General features: G+C 36.1%; 1 protein-coding gene across 2 annotated transcripts in view; it reads left to right on the top strand.

Moving 5' to 3' along the window:
• Positions 1-14,720, top strand: part of pappa2 (pappalysin 2) — a 101,960-nt gene that overhangs the window by 49,736 nt on the left and 37,504 nt on the right. For both annotated transcript variants that reach the window (XM_056477998.1, XM_056477991.1), the window contains exons 9-14: positions 6,164-6,292; positions 6,469-6,554; positions 9,498-9,691; positions 11,798-11,899; positions 12,353-12,488; positions 12,575-12,749. In XM_056477998.1, coding sequence (XP_056333973.1) covers positions 6,164-6,292; positions 6,469-6,554; positions 9,498-9,691; positions 11,798-11,899; positions 12,353-12,488; positions 12,575-12,749 — 822 coding nt within the window. The remainder of the gene's footprint in view (positions 1-6,163; positions 6,293-6,468; positions 6,555-9,497; positions 9,692-11,797; positions 11,900-12,352; positions 12,489-12,574; positions 12,750-14,720) is intronic.

The raw sequence follows: 14,720 nt of genomic DNA, 5'->3' as shown, positions 1-14,720 counted from the left end.
ATGCTGCTGAAGGTTTATTATTTATGGCTCAGTGCAGGAGTAAAAAAACCTTTTTGAGAAAATTAGCTTTAAAAATACAGTACCTGGCAAAAGTCTTGTTGTTGATCTCAGTTGTAAGAGCAACAAATAATAACTTGACTTCTAGTTGATCATTTGGAAAAGTGGCAGAATGTAGATTTTTCAAATGAATCACCTGTTGAACTGCATCCTAATCATCCCAAATACTGCAGAAGACCTAGTGGAACCCGTATGCACTCACAAAAATCAGTTAAGTTTGGTGAAGGAAAATTTGGGGTTACATGATTTGGGGTTACATTCAGTATGGGGGCGTGCGAGAGATCAGCAGAGTGGATGGCAACATCCACTCTGCCACTCTTTTCCTGAAAGCAAAGAAGGTCAAGGTGCTCCAGGATTGGCCAGCCCAGTCACCAGATATGAACATTATTGAGCATGTCTGGGGTAAGATGAAGGAGAAGGCACTGAAGATAATTCCAAAGAATATTGATGAACTCTGGGAGTTCTGCAAGAACGCTTTCTTTGTCATTCCAAATGACTATTAATAAGTTATTTGAGTCATTGCAGAGATGTATGGATGCAGCCGTCCAAGCTCATGGGAGTCATACACAATATTAATTCTTTTTCCACTGCACAATGACTTTATATTCTATACTGTACATTATTTCTGTTAAGTGACCACACTTGTCTAAGCAAAGTCAGACCTTACCGTCCTAATTAAATAATTAAAAATCAAGACATGATTATATTTTATTTTGGTAAAATAAGCGTAATCTAGAGGCCTTTGCCTTTCATATAAGCCACTGTTGATACCAAATGATCAACTAGAAGTCAAGTTATTATTTGTTGTTCCTAAAACTTGGATAGGCGACAAGACTTTTGTCAGGTAATATTAGATATTAAAAATATTAAAAACCAAAAAATGAAAAGTAAAAAAAGCCCCAAATCTCAAAATTGACGAATGGAATGAAGCAGTGTTTTCCCTGCAGTATCTTGCCTTAAATATTTATTTGAAATTGGTGAACCATTAGTAATTCTGTCACATAAAAACATCTCTGTCATGTTTTTATTGTGTTTCGGATTGATTTACAGCTTTTCTGGGAGTATTATTTTTAAATGTGGCTTAAGTATAAATGCTGAACATGTTGAGTTTCTAAAACTGTCATCGAATATCCTCAGCGTATCAATGTTTTAAGCATTGTGCAACGGTTTTCGAAGAAACGTTTAAAAAAATCATTTCCACAGCCAAATCAATAAGAAGAATAATAATATCATGCATTTGACGTTGTCATTTCATTAGCCATTCATTTTACAAGAATCAACGCATTCGCCAAGTTCTGTCACATTTTATTCAGCTTGTTCCAATGCAGATTCATCAATGGGGCACTGGACTGTTGTACTTGCAATAGGTCAAAATGTCTAGAGATTAATAGCGTGGATCAGAGAATGAAACATTTCCAGAAAAGTTCCTTCCACAAGTCCTGTAAACTCAGAAAGATGGAAAGTCTACTGGGGATTGAGCTATGTGGATAGGGAAAGGAAAGAAAGACGGATTGGATCAGAGAAAGAGAGAGAGAGAGGTACAATGAAACCTTAGAATATAAACCAAATGTGACCGCTTTACCCGTAGAAACAGTAAACACCCGTGGCTGTTTGTAGCTGCTCTGAAATTGTTTCCAATCTCTTACTAAAGGGAGTAGTGTGCGTGATGTAGTTGCTGTGCAGTAAGTGAGAGACCTGTCATTTGGCAATGGAGACAGAAGAGTGACAGGGAGAGAAGGGGGAAAATGGGTGTGGGATTAAGAATGTTTTGTGGGAAAGCAGGCTACAGTGCCACCTTGAGGTCTGTTGAAATAACAAAGCACTTAACGTTGTTGTTGTCATTATTTTTTTCATTAAAGGCGAGTGAATGAAGGCGCTTAACCTTCAGAAAATCCTGATCATTAACCTTTAGAAGACCTGCTCTAAATATTAAACGAGCTATTACATTTGTATTCATATTATATTTGTAAAAAATCAGGTCATACATCCTTGTTGATATTGATTTTTGTTGAATTTGCTAATATTTTATATTTAAAAAAATTAATGGATGAATGGATATAAAAGTTAAAGAGGGAAAGCGGTGTTCACACATCAGAACAATAAAAGAGCAAAAATAGCTTTCAATTGATAACCAATGTAGTTTTAAATCTTTGTACTTCACATTCCTTCAAACCACTTAGGGTTTATATATTTTTAGATACATAAAAAATATAACTGGGATTACTGTTATATGTTGAAATACATACGGGTCAATATAAGCATGCTATTTAATTTGACTTAAATATATCTCTTAAGCTGAATTGCAATGTTAGATGATTTTTACTCCTATTTTATTTAACATTTACAAAATACAATGTTTGAAACATTGAATTAGACAATTTTCTTGCATGTTAGATGCTTTCTCTCTTCATAAAATCACTTGTATATGCTACAGAAGTTATTTAAATAGCAGCGTAACTAATATTGTGAAATGTTAATACATTTAAAAAATGTGTCCCACTATAATACAATGTTTTAAAACATTGCCATATCGTACTGCTATGAGTGTGAGATTGCGTTTATACAACAGTTCAATGGCATAATCATATATACAGTTGAAGTCAGAATTATTAGCCCTCTTTTGAATTTTTATTTCATTTTTAAATATTTCCCAAATGATGTTTAACAGAGCAAGGAAATTTTCACAGCATGTCTGATAATATTTTTTCTTCTAGAGAAAGTCTTATTTGGTTTATTTTGGCTAGAATAAAAGCAGTTTTTAATTTTTAAAAAAAACATTTTAAAGTGAAAATTATTAGCCCCTTTAAGCTATTTATTTTTTCAATTGTCTACAGAACAAACCATCATTATACAATAACTTGCCTAATTACTCTAACCCCCCTAGTTAACCTAATTATCCTAGTTAAGCCTTTTAATGTCACATTAAGCTGTGTAGAAGTGTCTTGAAAAACATCTAGTAAAATATTATGTACTGTCATGATGGCAAAGATAAAATAAATCAGTTATTAGAAATAAGTTATTAAAACTATTACGTTTAGAAATGGGTTGAAAAAATATTTCTCCGTTAAACATAAATTGGGGAAAAAAATAAACAGGGGGGCTAATAATTCTGACTTCAACAGTTTAAAAAAGAAAATCGAACATGAAGAGTCTAAAAATCCTTTTGTACGAGGAACTACTTCCGCCACTGATTCCCATCTGCAGCTGACGTCAGAACAGCAGAAACCGTTGCTTAAAACACACATTTTAAGATTATAAGGCTGAACGGTATGAAATGCTAGAATGTCACTTACCTGATTAATAATGTTTTGTTCAGCTGTATTTTGAAACTTACGTTGAGAAAACTTATTACGCGGTCTCTGTCGCCATCTTGTGGCGGAATGTCAACCGTCACTTTCATTGGTCTGCTCAGACAGAATCTCTGAAATTATAAAAATTTTAAAATAGGCATTATCCTTATAAATAAACTGCATAGTTGCAATCTGAACAACTACATTCTCAGCTAAAAAGCCTCAAAAGTACATTAGGTTGTCCATTAGCAGCAATTTTTTTCAAACTGTGAGTTTCCTGAGAGTGTCCTCTGCTTGTCGCTGAATGTGGTCAAAGTAATACACAAGGGTGAAGGATGAAGAGGCTGTATTAGTGCTATTATTTGCAGAATATAGCACAGCTATCAGCAAATCAGATTTAAGAACCAGACAGAACTGTTGTATATATATTACATTATGTACCTGTTGTGCTTTATAGGGTCCTAATGTTTCTTACTGCTTGTCTTATGTTTAAAAGGTAATACATTTTTTTTTAAAAAACTATTTTAATACATTCTAAAAAATACTGTCAAAGTTTCAATCCAAATTTACGTGAAACAATTAAATCTAATCGTTTGGGCAAAGTTGGGTAAAAAGCAATTAACAAATTTAACACAGGACTCAGGTTTGTTCTTGTTTTACTCAAATTTGGGTTAAAATTTTTGACACTATAGTTGATTACAGTGGAAAATGTTGAACTAGCCCAGTTATGTTTAGACCTTTAATGCGTTTAAGCTCAAGTTAAGTCACAACGAAGATGGTTTTATGGCCAGATAACCAGATTAAATATGTTTTACCTCACCAGAGGAGGTCTTATGCTGCAGGTCACTGCATCTCTCTAAAACTGGCTGTGCTATGAAAAGAGAAATATGGCTTATTCTTTTCACTTGCACAGAATCCTTCATTGGATCTCCCTTTGCTTTGGCTTTAAGTAGTCTCTCTTCTCTTCCCCCTGCCTGGAAGTCATCCATAATTAATAAGGGCAATTTGTTGAGTAATAAGAGCTGCTGGAGAAAGTAGATGATGCACAGTTAGCAGGGCATCTTCTTACCATTGGCCGGAAAACAACTGAAATCAAACAAGCCTTGGCAATCGTGGCCAGACTCTTTTTATAGGCTCACTGAATCAGATCAGGTCGATGCAGTGTGACATGCAACGATAACCTCAGCGTTCAAAGGACATTTCCATTTTTAACAAGGTTAGATTTGAGATCACCCTGAGGAAAATATAGTCGTGATCAAGTATTGCTGTTTTAAATTCATATTGTGTCTGAGCAATACAGCGGTTGTAGTGAAAATGAGCATTTCTGTGTTTTTAATGTTTGTCTCTGGTTTTAGTGCTCAGCGTTTTTTCATATATATGCATGCTTAAAGATAGAAAAATGCATTATTACTGAATATAATGTTAATGTAATACATTTGTTTTGTCTGTCTTTACTTAACTATGTCTATATCATATTTAATATTTTTCTATAACAGGAATAGAAAGAGCATGTTGGTATACATTTATGAATTTCTGCATTTATCCATCCATCCATCCATCCATCCATCCATCCATCCATCCATCCATCCATCCATCCATCCATCCATCCATCCATTCATCCATCCATCCATCCAAAACCTATTCATTCATCCACTTGTCCATCCATCCATCCATCCACAATCTGTTCATTCATCCACTTTTCCATCTACCCATCCATCCATCCATCCATCCATCCATCCATCCATCCATCCATCCATCCATCCATCCATCCACAATTTATTTGTCCATCTATCCATCCACGCATCCATTGTTCTATTGATCGATCAATCCATCCATCCATCCATCCATCCATCCATTCATCCATTCATCCATCTATCCATCTATCCATCCATCTTTCCATCCTTCCATCCATACATGCATCCACAACCCATCCATCCATCCATCCATAATCTTTGCACATCCATTTTTCCATCCATTTGTCCATCCATCCATCCATTCATCCACACACCCACTGTTCCATCATCCATTCATCCATCCATCCATCCATCCATCCATCCACACATACACTGTTACATCCATCCACCCATCCATTCCATACATCCACCCCATACATTCATCCACAATCCATCCATCCATCCACAATCTATTTGCCCATCCGTTTGTCCATCCATCCATCCATCCATCCACACATCCACTGTTCCATCCATCCACCCACCCATCCATTCCATCCATCCATCCATACATGCATCCACAATCCATTCGCCCATCCATCCATCCATCCATCCATCCATCCATCCATCCATCCATCCATTCATCCATTCATCCATTCATCCATCCATCTATCCATCCATACAAACATACATGCATCCACAAACCATTCGTCCACCCAACCATCCATCCATCCATCCCTCCATCCACCTATCCATTCCATCCATTCATTCATCCATGCATCCACAATCCATCCATCCATCCATCCATCCATCCATCCATCCATCCATCCATCCATCCATCCATCCATCCATCCATCCATCCATCCGGTTGTTTGTTTGAATATTTTCAAGTTGTATATTATTTATTTTAGTTTTTTAATTCATTTTCATTGTTTGTTATATTTTGATTTAGCTTTTCTCTTTAAAGTACTTCTATATTTTATTTATTAATTTACTTATTTTCATTTTTTCAATGTTTTAATTTTTCCATTTATTTATCTATATTTATTTCCTTTTTATTGAATTGCTTAACATTTATCTTTTTAAGATCCTCATCCTTTGCTCCTCATTGTATGTTTTCTAAATGTGTTTCACTCTTGTCCTCAGCGATGTGCAGAGGGATGTTCAGTACCTGTACAGGATCCAGGTGGAGTCGGACGGTTTGTTCAGTGAACTTTCCCCAGGCCTGCTTTACACTCACGGAGAGCATTTCTGTGGTGATGCCACACTACAGGGGTCAGTATCAACTTACTGTGTCTACTATGTGCTTTATTCATTTGTAAAGAATGTTTCATATTTCGGAGTATTTGTTTGACTCATTCGTGTTTTGAAGCGTAGCCAAAGACCTTCCACATACTTAACATAACTATAACCGCTGGCATCGCTCTCTCTCTCTCTTTCCCCTAAAACAGCACTGAGGATTGTGATGATGGAAATCTCTTAGATGGAGATGGTTGTTCAAAAAAATGCCATGTTGAAGCAGGTTTCAAGTGTCATGGTGAGTCACAGTCACAAAACAAATACTCTGGCCCTTAGACTATAAACACCACAACAGAAGCACCAAAAAACTTCCACACATGACTATAAACTTGGGTCATAATCATAAGCAGCTTTCAAAGCAGAACAATCCAAAGCAAAACAATACAATATTGCTGTCTCTTGTTGATTCAGATTCTTCTGCCACTGTTTTTTTTGCTTTATCAGACTGAACTGAGCTAGTATGTGATAAAGATCTTAAAAGGCCATGAAACCCCCTGTCTCATCAGGGTGTTTTCACACCTCTAGTTTGAAAAAAGTCAGGAAAGTGGGTCCAGCTTTGTTTAGGTGGGAGTGCCGAGTGGCGAAAAAGGGAAGGGTTTGCATGAAAATGTTTTCGAAAAAAAGAGTTTTCGGTTCAAGCACACACTGATTTTCACACAGACGCAGAGGAGAACGACAGTGCCCATGTTTACATTGGAATCAGTAATCAAATTATTTGCCAAATTATTAATTTGTTGATTTTAACTGCAGGTCAGCACTTTCACTTTCATTCAGCAATAATTCATACATGCCCCCCTGACGAATGAGATATTGGATGCAAGGAACTGATGGAAGAGTGTAGTTTTAATGGAATGTTTGATACTGCACGCCAAATGGGAGAAAAAAAATCTCTGCATTTCCTGGTAACTTAGATGCACTCGGTAGGTAGCGTCAGAAAGCTGTGTGTGTATAGAGTATCCTTTCAGTCCATATTGTAGTGATGTTAGCGTACTGTAAACTTAATAACTAAATAATTTTGACTAAGGTATGTCTAAAAACTGAAAGAGTACTGCTGACGATACTAACTAACTTTGCCATCTGAATAAACATAAACAAAGAACACTGATCACACGCTTACCAAATATGTAGAGACAATACAACTAGAGCCGCATTTTTTTTTTTAAAAAGAAGACGATTGGCAAATCCGGATTTCACCATTTCAGAAGCGAAAAGCTCTCGGGTAAAAAAATGTTCCTTATAAACATATTTTTGTCACATGTTAGCAGAGCAGTGTAATCCACATGTGAGTCCAGCTGCGCTCTCATAGCGGGGAATTGAAAACAAAACCTTCATTGCAGCACAACCCATGTCTCCAAACAATTCTTCTTCCACTAGTTTTAATTACAGTTGGCAACACAAGATGGCGTCTCTGCCATCTAGACACTGTAACAGGTAGCTTCTTCGAAGCTATCATGCATATTAATGAAGTAACGCTTTAACAATGTACATTGTATCATAGCAGCTTTACATGAAAGATCATAGTAAATTGAATCCGTGTCAGTTCAGTTTTCAGAGTTTAAGTTCAGTTCAGTTTAGCTCAGTTTAATGGGGTTTAATAATTACTACTGAGAGTCCAAACACTGAAGAGCAAATCCATCGATGCGCAGCTCTACAGATCCCGAACCATGCAAGCCAGTGGCAATACAAGTGCTCTCTTGTATAATGATTCCAACGGTGTTAAAGAGGATTTACATGCCTGAGACCAGCTCGTTATACAGCTCGTTATACATTTTGTACAAAGAAACTAACAAAAAACAAACATAAACAAATACTCAAAGAAGCATTCTTATTTCTGATCCTGTCGTAATTATAGTTACATTGTACAATATACAGATAATAAGGATAATGTAGTATAAAATGTTGCTTACTTCTACAAGCTATATTCTTCCTTAACAAACTTGCTATACTAAAACTGTTGTTTGTTACATCAGAATTGCATAACAGCAAATTTGAAAGATACATTGTTTATGAATATAAATGATGTTATCAATCAGGCCGACCAGAAAAACACACAGACACACTTTCCCTCTATGAATTATGAGCAATTTCTTTGACAGCAGAATCTTTGATGTTTGGTAATTTGGTCTGAATCTTTGCGCAATAGGATTCAGAAATTCATTCCAGATTGCAATCTGTGGATTTGAAGTCATTTACTGTAACACAACTGTTCTAATTTCATATAATAAAACTCTCATTCAACGTTATCGTAGTTTTATGCCATGCATTTATAGTATGTCTTAGGCTGCAACTGATCTTCATAACAAGTCTATTAACGTAATGCCATTGTTACATAATGCACTTCAGTGAGAGTGAAACAATCCAGGAAGACTCACAGGAAATGTTGTGGGGAATAAAAGCAAATAGTTCACCAATTTAGTCAGTGTTGTTTTCGTGACTGAAAGTGCTACATTTTCAGTGAGCATGAAGCATGAGAAGCGTCTAATTCAAACATGACCGTAGACGTAGACGGCGACTGACTCGCATGCCTCAAACTTCCCAATGTTTTCATAGTAGCTTGTAACCACATTTTTGTGGATTTAGGGCATTTGGGAATGACTTTTTTTCTGATATTTACTCTAATGCCACATTAGAAGCTTTCATATATTATCTCCACAACTGTGTTTGGGGAGCAAAGATCAACAAAGCTTAGGAGTAAATCCTTTGGCATTGGCATGTGAGTTAGGTCAGCTGTTCTGCAGCAGCGACTGAGCCAATCGAATGCTTTGTGTTTTTAATTTGTTGTTTGAACCCTTTTGAGCCCTTTGCTTTTGATAAGCTGTTTTTTTTTTACCAATGAAGTCATCTTCCTTTTACCATACTGCATTCTCAGACGAGCGCTCATGATGTCATTTGCACATGTCGTTCTATAATGAATTAATTTTAACGACATGCTAATTCTCGTTTTAGCCCCACGTGCACATCCGTCATAACTCATTCATATGCCATGACATCATGCACATATTTTTACGTGACGTCTCGATCGTTTATCTAATCATCTGACTGGAATCACGTTTATTTTCAATTCACACTTAAGTGAAGGCTAGTCTCACCGGCTTGCTATGAAAACACAATTACGACTTGGCAGTCAATGCGTTACTTCTGATGAGTTTGTCTTGTTTTTTTTTTGTCTTCCCTCCTTCAGGTCAGCCAAGCCTGTGCTATGTGTTTGAAGGAGATGGAGTGTGTGAGGAGTTTGAAAAGGGCTCCAGCATCCAGGATTGCGGTTTTTACACTCCTCAGGGGTTCAATGATCAGTGGGCGTCCACTGCCTTGGGCTCGCACCAGGATCAAAGGTGTCCTGCCTCCAGGGTCACCGGGGAGCCTGCGCTCACTCAGGTACACACCAATCAACCTGTGCGTTAAACCATCGTTTAGGATTAGGAGGTATTTTGTAGGATTTAATTGCCTGTATAATGAAATCTCTACGAACGGTTGATCACTGAATAAAGGTAAGTATTGCGAATGTACAATGCAATGACACTCTTGATCCAAAACAAAATATGTCTTTTTGGAGCCATTCGCATCAGGTGCAATTAATCACAGCACATCAAAGCAAGGATTTTTTTTGACAAGGGTGTTGATTTTTTCGCCTGTTCCGTGTGATGAAATGGGCCGCCTGGTTAGATTTTAGCTTTAGATCATGTGCCCGGAGCTGCTGCAGAAAACATCAGGTCTGATTGCACTATAGCACAGAAAGCACGTTTGTTATTTTTGGTGTCTGAAAGAACAGAGAATGTTCTGGTAAAATTCACAGTGACTATAAAAATAGAGGTAATTTGGCAACAAACTGCAGAGAAAATGGGAATTAATGGTGCCATAGAATGAAAGGCTATATACATAGGAAAAGCTGAATAGTATTATTGGAATGGCCATGCCATGAGCATACCATGAGCCTCAAACACTATTATTTCCTTGTGTTAATGTAAATCCTGTGAGTGTAAAATCCAGCAGAAACACGGACCAATCGGAACAAAACATTGACTCTTGACAATCCACACAGGATGATTAATATGCATGGCCAGACAGCGTTTGATTGGCCACAATTTTTTCTATTGAGATTGCAACAATGATATTTTTTAAAAGAGCTAAATCAAGTCATACGTGAGTAAACTCTCCTCACTTTGGTCAGAGTTTTAGGGTTTATTTTTCAGAGTCCCAGAAATAAGATATTATAAGCGAAAAGCTGCACTTTAGCTTTAAACGGTGACACCCACAGACAACGTCACCAAATATAAATCAGAGGTAAGACTTTCTTATACATAGCCATTGGCTTGAATTAGGCATTATAGGCTTTACATTATAGAGAGAAATAACAAACCAAGACTGCTGTTTGCTCAATTTTCCTAACGGATAAACACCTCTCATTAATAGTTAACATGCTTCCACTTTCGCATTGACATGAAACGCAAATTTACCAGTAGGAATGACATCCCGCCCTATTCATAATTTTCTCTTCATATAGCCGTATATATGCCTATGACATAACAATAATACACTGCGATATTGCGTGGTTCGTTAGTCTGAGGATCGTTTTGCTTTCTCACTACAATCGATCTGCTCCAGAGTTCGTTTCATTCGAGCTGAGACTATCATTCAGGCGATGTCGTATCGATTGTTTTGGCGCAGATCTGAGCACAATTGCTGGATTCACCAATGCCAAATGAACCGCGCTAACTGAGGAAATGTGCCAGATTCTGAAACAAAAGTCTAGGTGTGAACCCTTATTTTGAAACGGTAAAGGCAGGTAGGCAAAAATGCGTAGTTTACAGTCTGAAAGCTTGACAGAATGCAAAATGTGGGATATAGGGATTATACATTTATTCAGCACCACCCAGAAGAAGCATAAGGTTGAATGATTTAATCTATCTTTTGTTTGTTTAACGTGTATATTGGGAAATTTTCTGTGTGTAATGAGAAACAGACTCATGCAGACATTTGTAATGAGGCAACAAACACTTGTAAACGGCTGAGAGAGAGAGAGAGAGTGAAAGAGAGCAGGCACTGAAACAAAATGTGGAGCATCAGAGCAGATCTCATTAATATTTATGACTGTTCCAAATATGGTCAAAACTGAGCTTTTCATTCTAGGAGGAATTGTTGTTGTTACAAATATGCATATTGAACAATTTCTAGATTTTTTTTTTTATTTCCCAAACCATGTATCGGCTATATCAGCAAACAGTTGAACATATTGAATATATGCACTCTATGGCACCTTTAAGTCATAAGCATGATGGACAGTTTGTGTTTCTAATGTACAGTACAAGACTATCAAGATTTGTCATGTTTTGCTGTTGTCATGTGACTTATTCCGCTGTGATATTCCACTCAGATTGACAAAACAATGAGTTGTGTTTGTTTTAAATGAAATAATATATATATTTATATGATAAAAGATAAAATATGATATTTTATCATTTATTGTTATGCTTTCCTTTTCAGATGTGCAAGTCACAGTATTTTGACATAAATGAAATAGTGGCTCATGATGCTTGGAGCCCCTGTACTGCCCACTATACACAGGATCAGTCTGTCTGGTTACAGGTAAACGCATACTCAGTGGACAACATGTAAAGTCTTTGAATTTTATTCAGTCAATTAAAGTCACTTTTTTGGCATATATCGTTTGTATATCAAAATACAATGGTTTCAAAGTTGAGGTCAGTTAGAAATTGATATTTTTATTCAGCTATAAATGGATCAAATTAATCAAAAGTGTTGCTGTAATGTTACAAAAGTTTCATTTAGGAAAAAAAATCCAGTTGTTTTGAACTTCTGTTCAATTTGATTCTGCAAAGATATTATGCAGGACTTCAAAAGCATCAATCGACCATAAGATTTAGAATGTTTAGTTGTGTATTTAGTTTGCATATACTAATATTTTGCGCTATTTTATTATGCAGTCCATGCCCACTCGCAGTGTTAATTAATAATCTTTCTCAACCTTAAAATAATGCTACTATAAGCATCGCTGACACAGATACACTTTTGTTACAGGTAGGATTTGAGCGACCAGGTGTAGCAGCCTCTGTCATCATCTATCTGGCATATGATGGGAGTTGGCATGGGGAAAACTGCAAGAAAACAGTGACCATTGAACTCTGTGACACCACTGGGAAAAAACACTTGCTTGGTAGCACATCTATCGATTGCTTGGTAAAAAACTGTATTATGTGTCAATGTGATTTCAACCTGTCTTTTGTGTGTGTTTGTTGACAGGTTCGTATGAGGTGTCATGTCAGCGTAACCCCCTAGTGGTGAATGTGACTCATAACCTGAGTGTGCCGTTTTACCAGACTTCAGCAGTGCAGCTGAACTTCTCCTCCTCTCAAGTGGCAGTGCTGGCGGTTGCATTACGTACTTCTTGTCACTTCAGCGCCTTTGCCCTGACCGGGTGCGCTGAGGGTGGGATGTCCCACGGCTTACAAGCACAAACAAAAATGCATTTATTCACTATTAATACACTACCATTCAAAAGTTTAGAGTCAGAAAGACTTTTAATGAGCAACAAAGCTGCATGCATTTAATAATACAGACTGATAACCTAAAAAATATTATTACCATTTTAAAAGGTGGTTTTCTACTTGAATATATTTTAAAATGTTATGCATTCCTGAATTTTTTATGTGATGCTTAAAGGTCCCATGAAATTAAAATAAAGTTTTTTTAGATGTTAGCATCAGTATTGTTAGTTTTTAGTTTATCTATAAGCTAGTATGCTCCAAAACAATGACAAAATTTGCCTTAAGAAGATATAAAACTGATATAAACATGTAAAGCTTGTACATTAGCTTTGTACTTTTTTTCACATCATCTCAAACTACAGTTTCTTATCACACCATAACCAATCAAATGCTCTCTAGTGTCTGACATGCCCCGCTCCCTTCTTGAAGCTTTTCATTTGATGCACTTGAGCTGAATCAATCTCAATGGCGAAGCAGTGATCAAAAACAAAACGCTATTGGCTGTTTTTAAAAAAGGGGTGGGGCTATATTATGTCCTATAGTTCGGTTGAGATTGTCAAACATCTTATAAAAAAAAATCATATTTCAAAGCACTTCATGGGACCTTTAAGAAACATTTCTTACTGTTAATGTCAAAAACAGTGTAATATTTATATGTAAACCATGATACATTTTTTAAAAAAAATTTCTATGAACATAAAATTAAATTTTTAGACAAATATTTGGTAATATTATAAATGTCACTTTTGCACATTTTAATGCATCATTGCTATATTAAAATATGAATTAATTAAATAAATTACTCATCCTAAACTTTTTAAATGGTAGTGTAGGTTATTGAAGATATAATGCATTACACAGACTATACAAAGACAAGTGCTACAGCGTTAATGTCCAGATCAAATGATCATTTCACATCCTTTTTACTTATAGATATTTTATCTGGTCAGTTATTACAGTAAATGCAGCATAAATATAGACTTATATTTGATATTTTCACAGTCCTCTTTTAAATGTTGTGACTATTGAGCATCTAAAATTGGTGGTCATTTCGTGTGTAAATGCAGGCTCGTAGCCAGGGTGGGCTCGGTTGGTTTTGAAGACCTGACAAAGTTCCAGAATTTGTCCCATACATGAGCTCATTTGTCCTATTTTGACTGCAAAGCAATCATGGTGAAAATAACGAAAAAGGCTTTAAGACCAAGCGGAATCCTCTGTTGTGACTTCTGCTAATCGGTTTTGGCCAATGCTAACAATTATTTTTCATGAGTCTAACATCCTGTGCAAGAAAATATTACAATCTGATGTAGGTGACGTCCTCTTACGCTACTGTATTGTTTTTAAATAGAGAAAACATTTTACAAGTAACTTTTATTCTAAATCTTGGACCTTATTCTCGAAACAAAAAATGACCAATAAAAATGTGTGAAGCACCAAAAGAGGCTTATATTTAAACTGATTTGAGTTCTATTTTGGCTAAAATAGTCAAAAAGTGTGGTTTTGATGACCATCCCACAAGCTAATTCAGAATAGTGCTTAAAATTTCACTAAAATGCAGTGTTTAGATTTTATAATTCAATAGAAAATGAGGCGTATAATTGCAAAAAGATCCACTTTTTGAGAAAAAAAGAACCACCCTTTTCACCATACTGGCTACAGGCCTGAAATGTACATCTTTTTTAATAAAATTGTCCACTTTGGTGTCATTTCAATTGAGAAATTAGTGATGAAATATTCTTTTAGTTATCATCAAAGCTCCCTATATTTTGTTGTCAATCACTAAACCTCAGAAGTGTATCTATAAAAATGCCAGATAGGGCAAGTCAGTTACTTAAGCTTTCAGATGCAGCCAAATACATCATAAACATACACAGAGACGCAGATAAAAATGCAAACAAAAA

Source organism: Danio aesculapii, chromosome 2 (genome assembly GCF_903798145.1).
Source record: "Danio aesculapii chromosome 2, fDanAes4.1, whole genome shotgun sequence".
NCBI lineage: Eukaryota > Metazoa > Chordata > Actinopteri > Cypriniformes > Danionidae > Danio > Danio aesculapii.
The sequence above is the reverse complement of the archived record's forward strand: the minus strand, read 5'-3'. Positions and strand labels throughout refer to the sequence as shown.